General features: G+C 33.4%; 1 protein-coding gene across 10 annotated transcripts in view; it reads right to left on the bottom strand.

Moving 5' to 3' along the window:
- CDIN1 (CDAN1 interacting nuclease 1) overlaps positions 1 to 13,653 on the bottom strand; it is a 126,294-nt gene that overhangs the window by 61,355 nt on the left and 51,286 nt on the right. For 3 of the 10 annotated variants that reach the window (XR_013951944.1, XR_013951945.1, XR_013951946.1), the window contains exons 6-11: positions 11,614 to 11,693; positions 11,215 to 11,264; positions 8,321 to 8,388; positions 3,153 to 3,218; positions 1,272 to 1,377; positions 506 to 630 (exon numbers count right to left, since the gene is read on the bottom strand). Coding sequence is in view for 7 of the 10 variants with exons in the window: in XM_080594162.1 (XP_080450288.1) it covers positions 1,272 to 1,377; positions 3,153 to 3,218; positions 8,321 to 8,388; positions 11,215 to 11,264; positions 11,614 to 11,693 (370 nt within the window). In the remaining 3 variants the exon portion in view is untranslated. The other 7 variants (XM_080594162.1, XM_080594160.1, XM_080594164.1 and 4 more) reach the window with 5 other exon arrangements.

The following is a 13,653-nucleotide window of genomic DNA, read 5'->3' as shown; positions in this document are numbered from 1 at the left end:
TACTCTGGTTATATATCTCACAAATTCTTGTCTATAATTTTCCTGTAGCACAACATCTTTGTCCAACAATGGACAGTCTTCCTGAGGTTCCCATAACCTCAGTTCAAGTTCTCCAATTGACTGCTCTCTGGGATTATCAAATAAGCGCAGGCCCTCCTCATACCAACAACTGTTTTGGCAGAGCATAATCATGCATTCTGACAGTGTTATTCTCAAAATACAGTTTTTCTATCTCTGCTGAATCCTATAGAAACTGCTTTTAAAGGCATTTCCCACACTAAGGCTAGCGATTTTCACTCTGGCATTTATTATTTATATTTAGCTGAAATACTGATGGTCACCACAGACTGGCAACTGATGTTGGCATATGTTGTTAGTTGCATGTTCAAACATGTTTGTGCCATCTTCTCCACCACCCTCAGATTTCACAGAAATGACCTTGTAAACACTAAGAAGGCTTCTTAATCTATGCTATCACAAATCCTTTATTAAAACTTGCATTTACCTCACTTACTGCCTTGCTTAGTGTTCCACCACATACAAAGATAGAATTAAGATGAGTATCTTGCGTAGGATTTAAACAACAGTCTTCCCCAGTGTTAAGTCTTCTTCATTATATACAATAAGAACCTTTATAAGCATAAAGCAGAACTATTTTAACAGTCTTTAAAGGATCTTTATACCAACAAAATCAATGTTCAAAAATTCTGTCCAGCATAACTCACTTCTCTTCTTATATTCTTGTAAATACTTTTTTAGCTTGAAAAGAATGTATTATTATTGTTACATGTAGATAATGTACCAAAAAATGTTTTATGAAAAAAAAGTGAAACGATTTAGATACACTGACAATAAGCAATAAAGTTCTTTACATACAAACCACACTTGTTAGACTGTGAAGATTTTAGAACAAGTTTGGCACCTTGCAAGTATTACAAAATGTTACTGAATCTTCCTTCAGTCAAGTACTAAACAAACTGAAATACAGCTTCTGTACCAAACCAGCTTATTCTGTTTTCCAGCATCACTGTAAAATCACCATATATATCTGACACATGTTAGCATTATCATATGAATTTGTCACAAATATTTCAGCATTCCAATTTGACATACTAATTAATCAAATTCAAAATGTCAGATTAGTAACATGTATTCTATTCACATGGCTTAATAAAAGTCATGAGCACTTTATGCTTTTTTTTTTTTTACAGTAACTTATTTTAAAAAAACGTATTCTTACTTATCTATAGGGAAAAATAGCAGTAATGTACCTATTCCAGTAGCTCCAAAACTGGTCCTGCAAGTAGGCTTGGTGGCTACTTTCATCACCAAATGAGGCTTTGCTTTCAATCCAGTGAATTATGTGTCCTTCAACAGCTAGGGTGACAGCAGAAAATAAAGTGAACTGTGAAAATCAAACTCAACAGCCTGTAAGAATGTGTTTGGGAATACCTTATTTAACCCCCAAACTACCACATAATTCATGCTTGCAACAGAGTTACATATTTGTAAAAATATTTTTGAATATACACGTGACATTTTCAAAAAAAACCTCACAAAGTATTTTAATTGATAAGTGTCTCAATTTAAGTTTAATTACATCCTGTTCTAGATATTCACATCTATTCTAAAACATGCAGAATGTAAAGAAAGAGAGACTAGACTAAGGTGCAATTTCGTCCTATTTTCACTCTTACTTTGCTGGAAAGGAGTTGTCAGGTAAGGAACTGAAGACTGGTGAATATCAAGAACAGTTAGCTAAGGCACTAAAGACAGAAAATTCTTAGTCTCGAGTGGAAGGTGTGAGAACAGCAAGAAAGGTTATCATAGATATATATCTGCTTCCTTACTTTTGCGAAATCAAAACTGCTTCAGCAAGAAGAATTTAGGTATAAGGAGGGTTATGTGAAAAATATAATTTGGAATTTCTGTTTCTGGGATACTCTGGGATTTGCACTGATTGGTGTCCTTCCTCATTTTTTTGCAGACTTGATTTTGCAATATTAATAAAATGCTCTTTTTTGGGGAAAATCCTCTTTGACACTGACAATCGAATTTTGAAGAAGAAATCATGACAATCGCTCTAAAACATCATCCATTCTCCATTAGGGCAATGTGGAATACCATTACCGAGCTAAGGAGGTCTTTAAAAACTTTTCAGAAGACTCTCATATACATAGTTGTTTAACTATTGGATAAGAGAGATTATTGTGGTGAAAGATGGTATCTGAAAAACTGCTTAGGATGAGACAAAGTCTCTCACAGTACACACTCAATTCCTTATACCAATGCATGTATCGGTTATCTGTAATAATTCCAACTGTTGTCAAAACAAAGAACAAAAGAAGGTAGCCATGCACATGACTTTTGCAGAGAGCTTTCACCTTTTTATTTGCTCTGACACACCCACCGGTAGACATCCGCACAGACAGGTGTTGTGCTCTAAGCAGGTGAATCATAAGTCTTTTTGTATGAAAGTCGATTTACAAAGGATCATTAAGAATCCTTTACACTTGGACAACATGCATGTTCTTCTTCCATGGCCCAGCCAACAGGTCATCTTACCTTCTTATATGGCCTAAAGACCAGAAGATGTAGATGAACTTTGGCATGACCTTTTTACCCACTTTTATTCCTTCTTGCTTCCTGTTAATGCAGGCTTTTAAAAAAAAATAGAGAACTACTGAATTGTATTTAGATGCAATGTGATGGCATGAGAGTAACTGCACAATGACAAACCTTTACACAGTGACCTAGAGGTGTAATGGTATTACTTTAAGACTGCTTTGCATTTGATTGTGCCTTAAAGTTTAAGACAATTATAGGTATTTCAGATTTCACATCATAAAGTGGGCTGAGCAAGTTAGAGGGAGTGAGGATTTGGGGGTTCCTATTGTTTCTTTTTCTTTTTTATGACTTTGTGACAAAAATGTGCAGAGACTGAAGAGAAAATATTAATATTATATTTACCTGTATTATGGGTAATACTCTCACACAAAGTAGAAGTTGTTAAAATTATTGGGTAAACACTGGTAAAACAGAGTAATATTGTATCCTATAATATACTTTTGTATGTCTTAAGTAGCTGTAATATTTTAACGTAAACACTTCTACACAAAATAAAATAATAAAAATTCTTTTAAAAGACTTACCTACTGGCACTTCTAAAATAAAGTCTGGTGTTTTGTCATAACCTTTTGCACGAAGCTGATCTTCAGCTATATATAGAGAACAAGAACTATTGTTTATAAAACTATTCTATTAACTAGACAGCAGTATAATTAATTTTATTTTAAATAAGAGTGTAAGAATTACTAATGCACTCATACATATCTTTCTTATGCATGCAACACTGTGTCAGATTAAATGAACCTTCGTAGAAAACCTGAAGCATGGATATAAAAATGCTTCTTTGTCATCCCTGCATTTTTATGTCTTCATTATAAACATCATTAATTCAAGCTGTCATACAGTATTTTATAACCCCCAAATATTCAAAATAAAGAGATATTTTTGCTGATTGAAAGAAGAGTCTTCTCACATTAGGGAGCTGTTGAGATTAATCCTACCAACACCACAAACGTAGAATACTGTAGCTGCCTTCTTAGTTTTGTTTTAATGTTAGCACAGGGATGCTAAATATACAAACAAATAAATAAATAAAAGAAGAAGAAAATCTTCTTCCAGAAATCTAACAGACGGAAGACATGATTTTAATTTTTGCTGCCTCCTGAATATAATTTAACCAATTTCAGAATATAAAAAAAAAAAATTAGAAATTTTCTTAACATTAACTATACAACTCTATTGCTTCTGAATATTAAAACTGAATATTTCAAAAAATAATTGAGAAAGAAAACAAAACAAAACAAAAAGGATGCTTTCTTTAAAAAAGAAGAAAAAAAGGAGAAGGCAAGCCCTCACTATTTTTTAAACTATTGTCCTTGATTTCCAATACCATTACATTGGTATTTCTGAAACACCATTAGATTTTGGAGTGACCTGGTCATTCAATTCCAGGCATGGCTTTCTGTCTTCACCGAAGCTCAACTAATGGCACAACCTAGTAACAAGTAAGGCTGTGTAGCCCCTTAACACCTACTGGGCTGTTGACATTGTCATGCATCCCATTCGCCTTTCTACATCACCTTTGATTAAAATTAATGGTCCATTCTCACTGTTGGGTAGCTTATTTCCAATCCATTTATCAGGTTAGGACAGTAGTTTCACGGCCAATGTTCAGAACTCAGTTTTAGAATACTTTGTGCATATCTTGAAAGGTCAGCAGTTTGAGTCCAAGCAACGTTTTAATAACAAGATAAACATACACTCTTAGAAATAAAAATATTTTAAAACTGCCTAAAGCAAACTTCACTCCCCCTCCTTATTGAAAAATAAAAGTCTGAGGTATATTTTTATATAATGAACTAATACTGCAAGCAGGACTCCAGTAATTCTGGAATGCTGTACATACATTTTAAGTGTAAACTGCAATAGCTGTTTATTCTTTTTAATAGCTGTGGTATTTCTTTTGAAATTTGAGAGCATTTATTCACAGTAGGAACACTACATTGTAAATACATGATTTTGGAATCCAACATTTCTTAATATCACCTGGTCAGCTATTAAACTTTTCTAGGATTTGCAGCCAGACTTGATTGTTGGCTACTTTCAAAATTAAATTGTTATATGGATAAAATATGTTTAGATTGACAAGGTTCTAGTTTAACAGAACCTATGAAAAGATTTTTACATCATATTATGAAAACAAATGATTATTCTAAGTAATTTCTTAATCTTGATAAAAATAAAACATAACCCAGTTTCATCCAGCTCTATTTAACTGTGACCTGCTCTCAATTGTTTAAGGCAGTCTGGAAAAGACTTTCATTCTTCTAGACAAGAAGTCTAGAAGAAACTTTAATTATTTGGGGACACACAAATGGCAACAGAATGTTCAGACTTTTCCATCACATCTAACAAAGGCTAGTGTCACAAATTTAAGGAAATTTACCTTAAAGAAACATAAAAAAACCCTCCACATTGAAACCAGGAGAAATGTTTTTGCATCTGCTGATAGGTCAGTTTTGCAAGTGTCTGAGATGGAGTTTGCATCGGCATTACCTTTATACTCTCCAGCAGACTCTTTTTTCAAGGATGTCTGACTACTTTTGAAATGATTTAACACATGGATTGACACAATATATTTTCTGCTTTAAATTTGTTTTGGAAAGTTTTGCCTCGGTTTCTCTTAACACTTTGCATTATGAGAAACAGTGAAAATATATTTAAAAAACACCTTTATTATTGATGTGAGTTGACAATCACACACAGGAAAATAATTATATATTACTGATTCTTCAATTATTATGAAGCTTTGTAACTTTGGAAAAATAAAAAGAAAAAGAAAAAAGGAGTTACAGAAGGTCCCCAAAATCACCAGAAAGATTCTTTAAGCCAAAACCTCATCAAAAGGAAGCTCAAACTTTTTAGCCCAGGAATGCTTCAGATTGGTATAGAAGCCTTAGATTGGTATAGAAGCCTTATGCACACCTTAAAATATCTTTTAGCTCTTGTACGGATCAAGAGAATGACTTAACAACTGCTTGAAAGCCAGCCAACAGCAGCTACATCTCTTCATCCTCAGATTTGAAAATTATGTTGAAACGGCCCTAAGTTTGTCCACATGTTGTCCATTAGTTTAGATTTCCAACAGATCTGGAGGTTTGTATTAAATGGTTATGATTGAGTTACAGTAAACTCATCATTTTTCTTATACTAGCCTCTGGATGTAACAAGGAAGCAAAACATTCTTCTATTAGTGCATCAATAGGCAGTAGCTGCACATTGAAGATTACAGCAGAAAACACTAAACAGATTTCATGATTTATATCCAGGCTACTGAGGGACACCATAGTGGGAGCGAAAGGAGGTTAAGATTCTAGAAAGGTCGGTTATATACCTTCCCATTATAGCTAGAAGCTTTCCTAATATATTCTGGGGTAGGCAAAGACATGAAAAGATGAAATCAGATCCTACGTATAACCTAGAAATTCCTGGCATTTCAGCAAGGCAAGTGAACCAGTGAGGAAGGGAAGGCTGTTAGCCTGTTCTGAGAGAATGCTTCCACTGATTCTGTAAATCTCAAGCAAAACAGAAAAGACTTGAGAACTGCGTTTCTGATGTAGAGAGGAAGTGATGTGCTTCTCGTGAACAATGCATTCCTAAAATACAAAAAATATCAGTTTGTTTAAGTTTCCAGTCAATTTCTGGGCGAATCTGAAGGTGTTACTTCTGATCTGTATGCTTTGAAAGCTACGTCCTTTAGAAACAAATTTTATTCCTGACCCTAAATGTTGCTAGGCTTTTTTCTTCTGCAATATACTCTCTATTGCCCAGGTAAACATAGCTGTAACAAAAAAATTGCTATTCTAGAAGAACAGTACACTGGAGTACTACACTAACATGGAAAATGGCAGCAGGAATTGTTTCTTTAATACATGGATTAAAAAGTAATAGTTTTGTCAGTACAGCAATCTAAGTCACAAGCCATCTCCAACACCAGAACTCCATCTTACTCAGATGGAAAGCCAGATAAAGCCTGAATCTGTTGACCTTTAGGAAATAATCATCTCTTCTGTTTTCCAGGGGTTTTCTTCAAGTAGTTTTGGATGCAATTTTTGAGAAAGGAAACATTTTACTGCAAGGGTTTCAGTAAATACAGTAAAGTTCATCTTGCAGATACTAAGGAAAAGCTTTTTTTTTTTTTTAAATCAAACCCAGAACCTGAGACACATTCAATGGAAAGATATAATAAAAACAGTTAAAACATCTTACATCATGAGTAAACAATGCTTCACTATGCATAAAACATAAACAATAAATTAATCCATCTTATTTATATCTCTGTATGTTGACAAGTTAACCCATTCTAGGTATTTTGAACTGACAGTACAAATTTCTTAGAGCTTATTTCTAAAGGCAAAATTGATGCTTACCCAAGGTCATGAATCATTAAAATTTAAATCTGATTTGTGTACAACACAAGCTTGCACAAGCCAAAAAAAATGATAATTGTTGGGTTGAGGATCCATTAGTGAGTCATCTAGTCCATTCCCTTGTATCGTGACAGGATTTATTTCATTACCAACTTTGATGGATGAATGTCAAGTCTTGCCTTGAATTTTTCATTGAAGGTGATTCCATAACCTTCCCTGGCAGCTTGTTTTATACTTATTGTTCATAGAACTGTTTAGTATTTTAACTCAATATCGTCTCTCCAATTACAATTTAATCCTATTATCTCTGCTCTTTGAGCAAAGTAAAAAAAAAAAAACAAACAAACAAAAAAAAACACCCACAAGCCTTCTCTCATTTTCATAGAATCATTTGGAAGTTTGTATGTAATGGAGAAAAATGTAAAAAGATAGGAATAACTAAAATAAAAGAGCACACTCTGTTTTTTAATCATGCGGACAAACCTAAAAATCTTAATATTCTTTCTAATTTCTTAAATTTGTTAAAAGTTTTCCAAAATCTTACCCTGAGTCTAGCTTTAGGAGAGATCTCCTAAAGTTCTCTACTAATTTTACTGGTTTTACCAGTAAAACTCTTTAATTATACGAACTTTGTATAACACTCAACTGTAAAAAGACAGCATTTCACTTTGTTATTATCTAATCACATAAGGAATCCAAGATTTAAAAAGTCAATACTAAGTTTATTATCACTATAGAACTGATCATTTAAATACTAATGATTGTTTTAATGGCACTTATACACAAGAAATGTAGTACATGCTAAAAGAAAAAAAGAGAAAGAAAATAACTTTAATTAATCCTCAAAATAACTTTCAATAGAGACTTTCATTGTTTGGGAAGCAGGGGGCAAAAAATCCAACAGAAACTGCACAGAAAGCAAAGTGAGTGAATCTTCTAGCAGTCCTTTATACAGAAAGCATTTTGAAGCTAATATTTCTTATGCTTCCTCTTAAGTCTCATAAGGCCTAGATTATGGCTAATATCTCATGACACCAAAAGTAATACTGCAGCAGATATTAAAGCATTTTTTTTCAGCTACTTATTCTATAAAATATTAATTGCAAGCCTGTGCATGTGCTGTATATATAGGGTATTAGGTAACTGAGTTCCTGCTCAGTTCTAAATCAATAAAAGATATCATGTACAGCATCAATCATTTTTTACTCTTCTTTTACTACCTAATACAAAGAGTGTTGAGACTTATTTTTTTCTTAAGTAAACAGTCACTGGAATCTTTAAAGTTAAGGATCCACTAGCTAGCCTCTACCACTGATTCTTACCTATGAAAGAGAGATTTTTTTCCAAAAGCATTTCTCGCAGCAAGACTTCATGCTCATGCCCAATAGCACTGATAGCTTTAGGTTAAGAAATAGAAGATTACATTGGAAAAGAAACAAATTCGGAAAAATATCATAGGTAAAATAATTCACTATAAAGCTTACTGGCCTTCACCTTCATTTCAGAGTGATCAAAGATTTGAACTCTAATTTTTGAAATTCCTTACAGGGCAGAGGCATTTAGCACTTTGTGAAAATCAGACTACTGTATACAGCATCAGAATACATTTTACAAAATTAAAACCCATTATATCATACTTACCTGGTATATATATAAGGGCAATATTGCTATTTTTGCTCCCTGTCCCCCAAATTAAAATAAAGTGTGAGCTTAAAACACATGGTTAAATAGCTTATAAGTTATTCTTTAATGATTAATGCATCAATTCTCTAATTCAGTAAAGAATGAAATAAACTTTCTCTTTATATTCTGAAATTGAGAGGCACTAAATCCATCTGAAACATCTTACTGTAACAAAACACCCTTTTCATTGATTTTTCAGAAGCATGAACTAATGTCAGAGAAGAATGAAATAATATTTTACAGCAAAGTCCTTTTCACTTCACTGACAGCCTGTTGATCCAATGTGCTATTCTTAGCAATATGTAAAAAAAAGTCATCACATCAAACATTTTTAATGTATCTGCCCAGAGGTCAAAGTTCTATTCTGGAAGCTTTTAAGAAGAACCTCATGGAACATCACAATAAAGGATCTTACATTAAAAACAATTAAATTCCTGATTTTATTTAGAATAACTTCTGCAAATGTAAACTACAGATCATCTTCCCATTACAGCTGATTACCTAAATTATACCAATATTTTATGCTGAACAGCAAAAAAAGCTAATTGCAAGGAATCATTTCACATATCTATAGTTTTTATCAATTGAAGCTATATATTATGTTAAACTGTACTAGCAGTTACAGTACAAAAATGGGGACAAATGAAGAATGCCAAAAATGCAAGAAAAAATATTGCAAACAGAATTTATAATGCACCATAAGCAGAAACACTTAGACTTAGTCTATAATAATACCTGTTATTGATGTGTGGCAATGACCATGGGGCAAAACTTGTAAATAACCTCACAAGCCATTTTCTACTCATGCAATCTAGCAGCCTAGTTTCCCGTAAGCATCTGAACTATTACTGAAAAATAGCCTCTTGGCATTTACGAAGAGGTTGACTTCATACTTTAGTCCATGCATATACAATTAGATAGTTATATTTAAAATCAATATGCAATCCTTCAGAAGACATTATGCTTTTAAAACCTTAACTTTAAATTGATTTTTAACTATTTTATGCACCTCAATATTAACATCTAATTCAGCAACATACTTGCAGATAATGCACTCATACAGCCAAGTCTTAAACTTTTCTGTACCAAAATGGAATTGAAAATCTCCTGATTATTCTCATTGATGTCACTGTATATTCAATAACTTATCTCGAACCAGAATCTGGAGACGATAGGGAAGACCATTTAGACTGCAGTCAAGTTATTCTTAAAAATTGTTCATAACTCTTTCAGAAAACTCTGTGAAGAGTTTAGTCAGATTGTTCATCACCAATAATACTAATCCTAAAGTATCAAATTTTGGATAAGAAAATTAATGATCAACAACCTTTTCAAAAGTTCAACTTATTACATTCATCCACTTTAAGAAAGTCACGTTTAACATTGAAGAGAGTCTCAATGAATACCTAAGAACATGATTAAAAACAAAACAAATACAATTAGAACTCTATCCTGCTGCTGTTAAACTTAAATGAAACAGTAGAATCCATGCAAATATTTTAGCAGAGAGAACATATTTTCAAGAGGTAACCACCACATGTATCATAACTACAAATATTGTTTCCCATGCATAACTAAACATCACTGTAGCTCTCCTATCCCGCCACTGTACAGTGAAATCCAGATCTTCACCCAAACTGGATGTAGAGATTTATGCAAGGTTTCTCTAGGGTTTGGGAGGGAACTGCCTTGCTAACCTGCTCAGTGATAAAAGACTATGATTTTGAAACTGTTCTTTCAATAACAGATTGAAACCGCAGAGTTACTAATTCAGGACTTTATTAAAATAGGTTTGGGGTCATGGGAATCACTCCTAGCAAATCAGTAAAAAATACTTAGTCTTGATTACTCAGTAATGTGTGGAGCTCCCCCAGTTTTCTCACTGGATGCTGAGGATCTCTAAATATTTTAAAACTATCAAAAAAAAACCACAAACCAGCTCCTAAAATACAAGCTACACAGTGTTTTTTCTACAGCCAGACTCATTTTCTTTAAGATAAAAAAAATAAAAGAACTACATTGGAAGGTTAGGTATGAGTTTAAAAGTGCTAATCAGTCAATCTATCACAACCTGAACTGCACTTGAAAACATTCTAATTAAAATTCATATTCATAATAAAGCACTGCCATAATGTTCAACATTGTCTGTGCAACTTACTAATTTAATCACAGAATACTTGAGATTGAAGGTACCTCCAGAGATCATGTAGTCCAACCCCAATGCTCAAAGCAGGGTCAACTACTCTTAATAGAAAACCAGACATGCATTTCAACTAATCAAAACCAAAGAGGTTCAATCAGGCATATGAATGTGCAGCCACCAAACTGACAACTTCCCGTGGTCCATCTGATTTTTGTTAAGCGGTGTAAGCGAAAGCTCTGCAGTGACCCTCTAGCTGATTGAACGTAAAACAGAGGAGTATGAAACGTGGTTTGTGAAGCAGAACTTTATGTCAGGTTAAAGCTAGACACATCTCTTCCACACAGTCTAAGCTCGTCAATTGTGCACCTAAAATTTTATGGGAAAGGATACTGTTTGATGCAGTCCACCAGTGGTCCATAACAACAGTCATTCACAGTACACTGCAGACAAATAAGAGAAGTAGTATAGTGATGGGCAACTACAAAAACATTACAGTTAAACAGTATCTTAAAAACAGTAATTACTTTTCTTCAAAAAGGCTATCAGATGCTATTCAGATTTAATCACAGAAAACAAAAACTGCATGCTTTTATTCACTATAAAAGCGAGCTATTAAAAAGTGAAATGCTCCCCTCACAAATATTGCATTGCCATTTATGGTGCACCCTGACCTCAGTGATAGTTTATGATGACAGTAATTAAATGAGGTTTAAAATCTTTTACTCTGTTAGGCAGATAACAGCATTGCCAGAGGAAAAAAAAAAAAAAAAAGACAACTGTGATTAATACCTGATAGACTTGATTTGCTAGAACTCCATCTGGAATCTGAGAAGGGTCCCGTAGCATACTATTAATAAGAGTTTTGGATGCTAGTGACAAAAAAGAATAAACATACAAAAACCTGTTAGCACAGTTATCCACTTGGCAGGCAGGAAGAGAGGCATGCTTTTATAAAGGAAAACATTGACGATGTTGATAATTTTTAAGGTTATCCAAGCAGCAACAACAGACCTATAAATTTGTCACAACTTATCCACTCAGATATATGAAATCTAAAATTCTTAAAACACAAAAGCATTTTTTTAGCACAGGGTGATAGCAGTCACTTGTTTACTTACTCAGTTTCACTGGACACTATATGCTTCAGAAGCATCACATAGGTCTTAAGTAAACTGCTTAACATACAGAAAATGTAACTCAACCTCCATATCTTTGGAGAAATTAAAGAAGATATAGAAAAATTCAAAACAGCCTTTAAAACAATCTTAACTACTTTATAGACTTGCTGATTCCAGCTTAGTAGCTTTCAAATTTATTTATTTGTTTGATGTCAACACATTTGTCTGTATTTAAAAGTTGGTCAAAGGTTTTCTGTGGTATTTTCAAGTGTATAAATCTAAGACAAAAGAAATCAGAAGTGAATTTAGGACTATTTATCAGTCTTTTAATCACTAATACCACAATAAGAAAAAATAACATTAGTCAGGAATTGCCTTTAGTTTATTTTCAAATGTGAATACAGTCCCTTGAAGAGCTGGCATTCTGTTTTATACACAGATGCTTAATCTTGGTGGTTGCATATACCAATTAATTCCTGAAAGGAGTGGAAAGACCTTATTCTACAAGAATGCCTTCTAAAAACATCAAACACTTCATTTTACAATTTCTCAGAGAAAAAAACAATGCTGCTGTGCAAGCACGAGCTGCCTCCTTCCTGAGAACAACTGCTGATAGAATTCAGCTGCTGGTATATTTATACCATCAAATCGTTAAGTGTAGACCAGGCTTGAGACTAGCAAGGTTCCCAGCTTTGCCAAAGATTTCCTGTGTGACTTCAGGCAAACTCCTTTAACCTGTGTGTGCTTCAGTCCTGTAAACAAAGATAAAACCTACTTTTTCCTGTTTCTCACCTAATTTTCCCCAACTCAGGGCCAAAGTTTTGTCACTCTGTTACATGCATGTTACACTGTGGAAGGACTCCTGGAACCTGTGACCCTCCACGTAAGCAGTAATGCCAGTTTTATTAGTCAATGTGTGTGTGTAGAGGCTGTGCTGAAACTAAAGGAGACGGTGATTTTAGTCCACTCCCCAGATGCTGTCTTCTACAAGCATCACAACCAGTTGAAAGTAATATTTTCAATAAAATATGTAGTTTAGAAGACTATACCCTAATGCTAATGAATATAAATACCAAAATGAATTTAAAGGCTTTGCAAGACTTACAAAGAATGGCATGATTAAAGGCAGGAGCAAAAATTTGTTCAAGCATAAGCATTTTTAAAGAGAATGATACACCAGGCCAAAACACTTCCAGATGCATAATGCCATAGTACATATTTGTATCATATTAATCTCATATGAAATAAACATTACTTTTATAAGTGAATAATAAAAATAAATAGCATTTCACTTTAGCTTTTGTACACTGTTAAAAATGTGTTTTGTATACTGGATAAAAACTATGAAAATGTGAACCAGAAGGCACTGTGTACATGTACTTTATTAACACTAAAAATTATATATTAAAAAATCTTTTAGATAGAAATAAAACATACCAAAATTTCAAAAATTAAAGACGTCTCTGCAAGTAACACTGCCAATAGAAGGGTTGGTAAAATGGTAGAATTACAGGGTAGAACTGAGGAAGATTTAATTGAACTCACTGTTGTGAAGGGCTACTTATTTTATTCTGCGTTGATAGTAAAAAAATTAAGATACTTTATGACTGATCAAAAAAACAGCAACACTCCACAGATTCACATTATTTAGATGTTTAACTGGACACTACTTTGAGTAAAGAGCTACAGGTGCAAAATAAATTTGCTTGAT

The sequence above is a fragment of the Anser brachyrhynchus genome, assembly GCF_964034855.1.
Source record: "Anser brachyrhynchus genome assembly, chromosome: 5".
Lineage (NCBI taxonomy): Eukaryota > Metazoa > Chordata > Aves > Anseriformes > Anatidae > Anser > Anser brachyrhynchus.
Note: the sequence above shows the minus strand (reverse complement) of the source record. Positions and strands in the feature narration are given on the sequence as shown.